The sequence below is a fragment of the Cyclopterus lumpus genome, chromosome 18 (assembly GCF_009769545.1).
Source record: "Cyclopterus lumpus isolate fCycLum1 chromosome 18, fCycLum1.pri, whole genome shotgun sequence".
Classification (NCBI taxonomy): domain Eukaryota; kingdom Metazoa; phylum Chordata; class Actinopteri; order Perciformes; family Cyclopteridae; genus Cyclopterus; species Cyclopterus lumpus.
The window spans coordinates 4,695,247-4,705,995 of NC_046983.1; the positions used below are offsets into that span (position 1 = coordinate 4,695,247).

The 10,749-nt window shown below is 46.5% G+C and overlaps 1 protein-coding gene across 1 annotated transcript; it reads left to right on the top strand.

Moving 5' to 3' along the window:
* Positions 1-261: 261 nt before the first annotated feature.
* Positions 262-2,661, top strand: gal3st3 (galactose-3-O-sulfotransferase 3). The gene is made up of 2 exons (XM_034557524.1): positions 262-344; positions 1,413-2,661. The coding sequence occupies exons 1-2, from the start codon at positions 262-264 to the stop codon at positions 2,659-2,661; spliced, it is 1,332 nt and encodes a 443-aa protein (XP_034413415.1).
* Positions 2,662-10,749: the final 8,088 nt, after the last annotated feature.

The window sequence follows — 10,749 nt, forward strand, 5'->3', positions numbered from 1 at the left end:
GCCGAGCCTCACTATCCTCCGCCGCTAATGGATCCTGACCCATTATTTGCAGAGTAAATCCTCCACGTCCCGTTCCCTCTTACTTTATCCTTTTTTCTTCCGTCCTCGCTTCGGGCTTCCTTTCATCTTTCATCCCTCTCGCTTCCCTTAATTCCTCCTCTTCGCTCCCTCATTACACCTCCACCTGCTCTCGCCCGCCCTCCGCTCACTCTTCGCCCTTCTCCTCCTCTACCTCCCGCAGGCCCAGTGAAGCGGGGAGAGATGTCGCAGAGGAAGATATTCCTGGTCTTCATCGCCATCAGCACCGTCAGTCTCCTGCTGCACCATGGGGGCCACTTGAGCTGGTGAGCGATTGAAACACGCCCCCCACCCCCACACTTATGCAAACGCCATACATTACAAACCCTCTATCTCTTTATGAGTTCACATGCTAATTACCGTGAAGATGTCCGTCTCTTTCTTTTTCAAGTCAAATTAATAGCGGGGCCAGCTTCTTATAGATGTGGAGGCTTTGAATGCAGATGCTCTGCCAAGCTGGTCGAGGGACCAATTATAAAAGCAGAGGGATCGTAGATGTTTGACAGCGCTGTATTCTGTTCTCGTATACCCTTTTCAACTTAACGCTTTTGTCTCCGTTATTGCTCTGCCCTTCGTCTCTCTGCTTTTCCTTTTCAGACTTTGTTTCCACACCTTTTAAACATCTGAACCTCTAGTTCAGTCTGCGGTGAATATGGTGTAATACTGAGGATTCAGTGTGTGCGCGCTCCTTCTCTGGGATTTTATACGTTTGGCCCTTTTTTCATCTTAATTCAGAATTATACTCCGGATGCAAATCGGAAACTATAAGATGCAGAGAATTAAGTTTTTGTTGGAACCCAGAGTGACTTATTTAAAAATATTTTAACATCACAATGCACATGTTTCGGATTAGTATGGAGTCGGGCTGAAGTCCTGATCATTATGAGACGAATAGATTTCGCAATAACAATACACACACTTTCACAGTAAGGAAAGAAATGTAAATCACAGATCAAAAAGTCAAAGATTTTTAAAGGATAACAAATTAAGTTCACATCATCACACTATGAATCCACTAATAGTCAATAAACTATTATGATATTGATTCATCACCCTGCCATATACGCAGTACAAACTCTCTGATACTCCGTGGCTTTATCCTACGTCTGCTCTCTTTTCTCCGTGTCCTCATTCCCATTCTGCACATGTCCACTGATGTCTACTTCCCCGTGGTATCTCTGTCCTGTCCTACACCCAAGTCTGTTCCATTATCTGTCTAGTGTCTGTGCAATTATGTCTCTAATGTCGCCAAATGATTTGGAGTAGCTGCTCCTTTTCTCCGGAGCTAATGGAGTGTCAAATAAATGAATGCGTTCTCTTTCTTCTTTCTCCAGGACCATGGAGGCCTTCCACCTCGGTTGCCCCGCCCTCCGTTCCCACCCCGCCCCGGGCCTGAAACCCAAGCACACCAACGTGGCCTTCCTCAAGACCCACAAAACGGCCAGCACCACCATGCAGAACCTGCTCTTCCGCTTCGCGGAGCGCAACAACCTCACGGTGGCGTTGCCCGTGCAGGCCTGCAGTCACCAGTTCTGCTACCCACGCTCCTTCACTTCTCACTTCGTCCACCCGCACACGCTACCGCCCAACATTGTCACCAGCCACATGCGCTTCAACAAGGCGGAGATGCAGCGCCTGATGCCCAACAACACAATTTATATCACAATCCTGAGAGAGCCGGGCTCCATGTTTGAATCCTTGTTCAGCTACTACAACCAGTACTGTCAGAGCTTCAAGAGGGTCCCCAATGGCTCCTTGGAGGCTTTCTTAGAGGAACCATGGCTCTACTACCGGCACGATGAGAAGGACTCCATGTACGCACGCAACACCTTGACGTTCGACTTGGGCGGAGACAAGGACCGCCCGGCAACAGACGTGGCGTATGCACGGGGCTTCCTGGCGGAAGTGGACAGAGTTTACTCCCTGGTGATGATCGCCGAGTACTTTGACGAGTCGCTGGTTCTCCTTCGGCATCTCCTCTCTTGGGACCTGGATGACATCCTGTACGTTAAACTCAACATGCGAACCCCGAGCTCAAAGAAGAGCCTAACACCGGGCCTGGCTTCAAAGATCCGCTCCTGGAATTCCATAGACGCACTCCTCTACGACCACTTCAACGCCTCCTTGTGGCGCCAGCTGTCGGTGCTGGGTCCAGCTTGCGTGGCAAGGGAGGTGAAACTCCTTCAGCGAGCCCAGGAGAGGCTGATGAAAAGCTGCTTCGGTGGGCGGATGCCACTTCTACGGTCAGCCGCACAAATAAAAAATAAGGATCTCCGCCCCTGGCAGCCTAGTGGAAAAGTTGACATTGTGGGCTACGACCTCCCGGTAAATCTCAGCCGTGGCTTCTCCAGCCAGGCCCAGGAGCTCTGCCTCAAGCTCATCATGCCTGAAGTCCAGTACACACGGGTGCTTCTACGTACCCAATCGCTGCGCTACCGCCAAAGCTACCAGCTCCGCCCTGCACAGCAGTCACATACCATCCAACAGCCCATACGCACATCCCTGCCTCGGCATGGTCAGCTGCAGCGCACTGCATCAGGGACAGGGTCCACCTCCACCTCAAAGCCCGCTGCAGGAACTTAAGGTCGGACCACAAAGTTAGAGCCTAGTAAGTCCTGACAGACCCAGGCCTCACTGATTCAAAAGTAGACACTGGAATATAATCTGAGTGCCCAAAAAGACTGCATTGTCCTCCCCGTCCTGACCCTTGAGACATTGGTGCTGGTTGGTGTTGGGTGTTGGAAACAAGGGTGTCTTTGGGAAAGGGTCTGGGTTTTTCTTGTACCAATGTCTCTCCTATCCTTTCCAGACCGAAGTTTGGGGTCAAAGTAAATGAGGGGGAAAAGGAGGGTAAGGGGTCAGCCATATCTGGACTCTGTGATCTGTGAAACAGCATCAGGGTTGGCAGACACAAGGGCGGGAGGAATCTACACTAGGACCCGGCTCGATTGCACACCTCTGCACGCTCGACAACAGCGGTTGGGAAGAGGGTTTTTTCAGCGAAAGCGGTGCTTTGAAGCAAATCTGTTATATGCGCTCGGGACTCAATAGGGAAGTGGCGATATCGGGGCCCATTGTGAGGTACAGAGTAGGCATTGTGTGTATCACACTGGTCTAGTGTCATGTTACTTGCTTTCAGTCTCTGTTTCCCAAGCCCTCTCTCGCTCCCTTACATATGCCACTTTAAGTCCTTGAGAGAGACATAATGACATAAAAGGATCAGCTGTCAGGCATCCAAAGAGCCTCCTAAGAGGCCAGACAGACATTGAGATCACCTCCGACCATTAATAGGACAGCACAATCAACTCTTCTCCTCCTCTTCTCCTTCTTCTTCTTCTTCTTCTTCTTCTTCTTCTTCTTCTTCTGCTCTTAGAAAGCCTAAAGCAATAGAGCAAAGAGGTTTTAAAAGACCGTATACAGAGGGAAAGCCTAAAGACTGGACGCTCAGCTCGGCCAACCACTATCACTATGACTCACACAGAGACTGAACACACACATAAAGCCTGTGTCTCTTCAGCTTTTTCGACCTCTCCTACTTCCTCCCTGCATCCATCTCTCCGTCCTCCATCCCCGCTGCTACCCTCCGGTTAGTCTCTAAAACCAAAGAGCAGCACTGACAACTTGTTTTTCTTCACCTTTGATTTCCGTCTTCCTCGGACCACCAGCTGGGATCGCATCTCGCAGCCTGGAGACGACATGCGGGGTTTTGTTTTTCATCTTATCGCAATAAGATCGCCAGGCCTACGTTATACATATGAAAGGCATAGATTTAGTAACCTACCAGCAACCCCACACTGGCACAAACAAAAAAGGTAAAACAACTGGACCGGACCAAGACTCGAGGCCCATGTTTAATCGTCTCACGGCCGTACATTCAGACGAAAGCTGCTCATTCCGGATGGTTTGGCTGTGATCTGAAAATGCCGCCACTTATCTCAGCTGTGATCCGTTTTTAATCCATTCTGCTCATATTTAATGTGTCATTTATGTTATTTTATTCCTCAAGTGATCAGCAGGACACTGCTAAGTAACTGGGGGTTGGAGGAAGGTGTATTTATGTGTGCGTGCGTGCGTGCGTGCGTGCGTGCGTGTGTGTGTGTCTGTGTGTCAGAGCCAGGAAGGGGCTCTGTCTGCATCATGTTGTATATTTTTCTCCCAAGGACAGGCGAGTTGGCATGGCAACAAAAGGAAATAATGTGTGCGAGGGGTTATTAAAACGGTGTATTTATTATCGGGATTTAAAGAGACCCATTACTGTATTTGAAATGTAATTTTTTCGTGAATCACTGGATAAAAAGGCTTCACTCGCTCGGCATACCCCCTCAGGTGGAACAAGGCATGTGGCAACGACGTAAAAGATTAATTCCACACATTGTTTTACATAATGCAAAACGACAAAGACCACTTCTGAACAAAACCTGCACACTGTAACAAGTGTAGTCGCTTTAAAATGAATCTTTCATTTAGCGTCGCTTAAGTGCTCAACCACACAGAGCTGTTGTGGTTGGAGTCGGTCTCGCTGAAGGTTTCAATGAGGAAAAAAACACACAAACCACCAGGAAGGAAAAGTGCAGCGGGTGGAGCAGTCACGAGGTGGAGGATAAACAGTTTTATGAAGAGGCATGAATACATGAATTCAAAGTGGGCTTATGTGAACTTACCGCGGGAACCTCAAGCTTTGAAAGCTTCGAGATGCCAGGCAGAATTTTATTTATTTACAGGAAATGTGTAATATTTCTTCAAGGTACATACGCTGCAAAAACTCACTTTAAAGGATGATGCTGGGGTTGTTGCTGTATTTTTCTGACTGTTAACAAATCCCACGAAAAAGACAAACAATGAAGAAATGGTGCATTCGTTTGGGACTATTTTCCTCTGTGGATGAATACACATTCAATGCAACAGTGACTGTTTCCAGAAGAGTGTGTTTAAGAATAAACATGTAACCTTTTTTTTTTGGATCGATTCACTGTTGTCCTCGATGGACTGGCGGCTTGTCCAGGGTGTCCCCTGCCTTCGCCCTATGTCAGCTGGGATAGGCTCCAGCGCCCCGCGACCCTAATGAGGATAAGCGGTATTGAAAATGGATGGATGGATGGATTCACTGTTGTTTTTTCTCTTTTCGTGGGATTTGTTGACAACGGGATGAATACAGAACATCAGCAGCCTTTTACATGAAATCAGATTGCTGATGAACTATGAATTGATGATTGAAGTATGTGTAAAATAAAGCATTTTGGGCTTTGAGTTAAAGTCCTGAACTGCTTCATCCTGCTGCAAAATAACAATAAAACACTGGATATGTGTTTGTCGCTAATTAACATTGACGGGGACCCAAAGTGTTTTTGTTTTTTTCATATAATTTATTTCAGAATGTCTATAATCATTTAATTTGGTACACATTGGAGACGCGTTGGCGCAACGCTTGATTCCTAAGCTTACGGTGGAGTCCAGGTACTGTCAGCACATCCCTGGGGTCGTTTACATACAAGAAAAAAGCAAATAAATGATCAAAATAGTTTTTGGGGGAAATTGCTGACAAAAAGGAAGTTTTTATCCCCCCTCAACTATTCATCTCTCCGTGGCTGTGAATCTCTCTAAGTGTTGTTTTTATTGTGCCGCTTCTTTCAGTAATGGTCACGCCACTGTGTCTAAAAATTAGATTTTATCTTTGAAGAATGAGGCGCTATGATAAACAGAATGCTAACATCTACCCATCTTCACATTAGCTTGCCCTCTTCGCGCTCGTCAGGTACATTTATATGTTGCGGGGAAGTGAAAGCGACAGGTTCATTGGCATCGGGTGAAAGCGGCGTCCTCCGCGAATTATCTGACTGTATTTCCCATCATTGCCTCTTTTGGAACTGCTCATTTATTTTTCCCCGTCTTCTGTTTTAAGGACTGATCTGTGAACTGTGAAGAATGAGTTTTGTGATTGGGGCGTGAATGTCTGGGTGGGTGATGGGGGCCTCTGAGCAAATGGCTAACGACAATCACAGCTAGGGCCCCCCCCCCCCCAAAAGGCTTTGTAATGATGGACGGTGAACGCGACGAATAAAGTTTGATTGATTTCAATTCATCTGCGAGTGGGCTCGTTGTTTTTTTTCCTCTCCACAATGCAGATTTATTCGGATATGCACTGACTTGAATTATTTAGAACATTAGAGCAATGCAAACACACACACACACACACACACACACACACACAGCGACGGGTTGCTCAATTAAGATTCTGATTCTAAATGATTTCTATTTTCCCCCGAAGACCAAAACCAGACTTGTCATCCTGCAATCAGTCGTTTGAAATTACCTCCGAACTAAACGAGGGAGCAAATTGCTTTTTTAACGGGGGCCAAAAAAACAAAATGCAAAGCAGCGTGTTTGATATGACTGTGATTGAAGCAATCACGATGCCCCCCCCCCCCCCCCCTGCCTGTCTGTCATTATGGCCTGCTGTTGCCATAGCGGCGCCCGCCGGCCTCCAGACCAGCTGCCTCTGCACCGTTTTTTTTTTCCCCTCTCACATCTGTTTTGTTGCTCTTATTTTTCATATAAATCTAATCATAACAATAATTATAATAACTACGGCGAAGGCCGAAAATAACGGGACCGACGGCACAGAGAGAAAGAAAACAAACACACTGTAAGAAACTTTAAATTAAATTAAATCCACACTGATGTAGCTCCTCTTACCTGAGCCTCGATGAAATTCACATAATGTACGTAAATTGCTGCACCTGTTTACGTCTATTTAATATCTACTTAATCATTGGTTATTGACTTTTTAGTGGGCTGTCGGTCGATCCACGACTTTGAAATATCTCAATATTTCAACTATTGCCCATGTCCCCCCCTTTAAAATGAAGGATGCTCCCCGATCCGTCCTTCAAAATAAGAGTCCAGTTTAAGACAAAGCACCAGCCACACTAATGACATCCCCCTTGTGCCACATAGCTAATGTTAGCATGCAAACGAGCTAGTTTAAGATGCAGAACATGCTACGTGATTAGCATGTTAGCAACGTCCTTTGAGCTCTTAGCTCGAGCCCCGCTGTGCTTCGGCACATCCTCACAGAGCCGCTGGCATTGCTTCAGACCTCCAGTCTTGTTTACACACACACAGCAGGACTAGCTTTTCTTAATGTTTATGTCTCTGAAGTCTGAGAAGCAGGAGAAGGAACGCGATGGTTTCCCTTTTCAAGGAAACATGGCTACGGGATAAAGAGAACGTGGAGTTCTGCATGGAGTAATTACAGAAAGCAGCTAATCAAACTATAACTTTGAATCAACGTTGCTGTTCCCTATTCAAGATACGTAAACACAAATTTCATACAAATTCATAGATGCACACTTGTTAAGGGTTCACGTGCGTGAAGTTGCTTTGTGGTGCGTATAGCTGCATGTTTCTGTCCGTCCGGCATCACGTGCGCCTTCCATTAGACCCTCCCGACGCAGCAAACAAACAGCTAACGCGATTTGTCAGAGAGGATAATAACAAAAAAGGCCACTCATCGGGATATCAGGCTACGTGCACTCACGGCGTCGCATTGAACTCCCCGACGACACATAAACAAACACTGTGCGTCACGCACTCAAACGCATTAAATCTCCCGTTAATGCAGAAATGGGCTCTCAAACATAATTCATTCATTCCATAACCGTGTTGTTCACATGCGGTTCTGTGGAGCAATGTTCTAGGATTATGCATTTGAAGTGGCTAAATGGCCATAGTTTAACTCAAGTGATTGGCCCAGAAATGTCAAGCGCCTTTTCATCACCGGGGACGACGGGCCTTTTCCAGCCTTCATGTATTCCAGCTCTTGTAATCACAATGGGGAGAAAATCCCGGGCGCTGTTGACACTCGGAACAACCAAATTCTAATTTCGGAGAGTTCGGACACTCTGCGACTCTTCTTTCGAGTCGCTCGACAGACGTTTCTTTGCAAAGTCGCAAAAACCGTCGACGTCGGATGAGGACGTGCTCATATTTCACCTTGACTTCGACTGACTTGACGCCGTCTAAATAATTCTTATTGCTTATGAAGAAGACGGAGACTCGACTTGGACCTGGCCCCCAAACACTAGATTGAAGTTGGACCCGTCGTGTGTTATATTCCACATGCCGAGCTGTGTACCTGAGACGTGGACTTGAGTCTAATTAAATCAAAAAGGTGAGGACTTGAAGGACTTGTGAATGGACTTGGACCATCTCCTTAAGACTTCCTCTGATAAACCTTTGAGAATGCTTGAGGACATTTTCGGGCTATCATCTCTGCAGCACTGTCTCCTAAACATAAAGTTACCCATACAATGAAACTGCATTGTGAATTATACGTATAAGAAATGATGTAAAAATACAGGGCTTTCACGTAGTTTGAGTAATCTAGTTTAAAACTTAGTTTTATGGTGTTTTCTTAAATTAAATTAACCATAACCAAAAAAGATAATATAGAGATTTCAAGTCAAGTCAGGTAATAATTTCCTGACATGGCATTCTCTAAAATACAGAAATCCACCTCATCAACTGCATTGAAGCCACTGATTCTCATACAAGCGTCCAATTCTTCCGCACACCATAACGCGTCTGTTCACACTACATTTGAATGTCTTCCCGATCCCTCTTTCCACGGAGGATGCATGCGGTCTAAATGTGGTCCAGCTCTGTGAGTCACAGAGAGACGAGGAGGCCCTTCAGCACCCGAGGGCTCCGGGTATTTTCTTCTTTTTTTTGGTTGCCTTTTGTGAGTCAGAGCGTGTTGGATCAATGCGGGGGGGGGGGGGGGGGGGGGGGGGGGGGGGGGCTGGGTGTCCACGCTTCGGCTCTCTCGTCTACAAGACTGAAAAGTTTGACTCTTCAACTTCAGCCGAGCCACTGTGGTTGTCTGGCTACGGTGAAATAATATTTGAGCCCATTTTTCATGTTTCAGGGAACTAACAGAACCCTGAAGCAATTTAGATTATACTCCTGTTCCCTTGAAATATTAAAAAGAAGGGCATAAATGTAGATAAACGTGTTTCAGCGTAATCAGGAGAAATATGTGAAGTGTTTCTTTAATTTCATTAATAACCTTTAATTGTCTTTTCTCTTTGGCAACAAAACCCACTTAGTTAAACACGGTTGGGCTTAAAATAGGTTTGTGAACTAATTAAAATAAAAACCAAACATAACATAAGAACAGAAAACATTTCACTTTAAAAATAACTCAACAACGCTGGTTGAAGGTCCCGTGTCTGTCATGAGAAATAAATGCATTTGTAGATGTGCTTCACAATAAGGGGAAATAATATAGAAAATATGAAGGAAGTAAGATAAAAAGATGAAATAGAATACGTGAAATAAAAATCCTCTCAAAAGTGTGTGCGCCTCTCAAAATCGCAGGTGAGTTCTTTCTGAAAAAAATAGTTTGTTAGACTTTAATCTCAGACAAATTTTCTGTTTGACAATTTCACCGGCGCGCCCTCAAACTCGTCTCCTTCTGGACGCCCTTCACACACACAGATGTGGACAGAATGATGGAGAGCGCTGGGATTAGAGGAGAGACCGGATCTTTGTGTGTGTGTGTGTGTGTGTGTGTGTCAACATGAAGGTCTAAGGGATGTGTACATCATCTTTAAGTTAACAGGTGATAACCGTCGCTCTGGTGGCGCGGTCGGGTTTACACTGGAGCTACTGGAAATACGAGAGCCAAGGGGGAGGGCCGCCTGTCACAATATGTATGCAACGTTGTTGTTGCAGCGAGGGTGTTGGATGTTTGCATTAACGCATACAGTATGTCAGTGTGTTCTGCATTCTGCCGACTAAATGAAGGATTAGTATGAAACTACCAGCAGATTGAAGAAGACGCTGAAGTGTGCTCGAGGGCGTTATTTAGATAAACTCACCGCATGTCGGGAGTCTAAATATGTTCTTAAACATATTAAAACTTAAGACTAAGTGACGTCTTTTTATCTCGGCTGCAAACTCTCGTGCAGGCGCCCGCGAGGCCGGTGAACGCTCTTGTGTGTGTGATCACGGGGTCGGTCATGTCGTGCGGGGAAAAAAACGACTTTTAAAAGACCAGACCTGTCCAAGTCGCGTCGCGTGCAACGCCACGGCGATCCGACGCGACCTCGAAGGTCGCGCGGCGCGAACTCGGCCTTTTCGAAAGAATCGAGAACCACAACGCGAGGGGAGAAAAAAGAAAAAAAGGGTCAAAAGAAACTCATGGAAACCGATGATGACGGAGGATGGGGAGCGGATCAGAAGCCAAGAGGACACGCACTAGAAAAACGTCGAGTTAGTTTTGTGAACACACGCCATCGTCTCCTTCTCAACGGTGCAGACGGAGCCGCTGCATCCCACGTTCGCACAATCATTAGCCAGAAGAACATGTGGGCACGCACAGGCTGGAACACACACACACACAGAAAAAATAAAAAAACACACACACACACGCACACACACGACCCTTCGCCTTCATCCGCCCGCAGCGGTTTCCGCCGCGGCCCCGCCTACGGCCCCCGTTGTTTACCGAGACGCCCGTGACCGCAGTTCAAAGCCCGCCTCGTACCGCCGCTCTGACCCCTCGTGCCCACACAGGAGCTGTGATCTGGAATAAAACAAACAAGCGCTTTGTTCTCTGCAGAGTGAAGCCCGCTCGATATGGACGAGAGAGAGAGAGAGAGAGAGAGA

Bases quoted from the DNA above. Each gene is read 5' to 3' on its own strand.
- gal3st3 (XM_034557524.1), top strand. From the start codon at position 262: ATGTCGCAGAGGAAGATATTCCTGGTCTTCATCGCCATCAGCACCGTC. The intron at 345-1,412 runs GTGAGCGATTGA...TTCTTTCTCCAG, and splicing joins CATGGGGGCCACTTGAGCTG to GACCATGGAGGCCTTCCACC.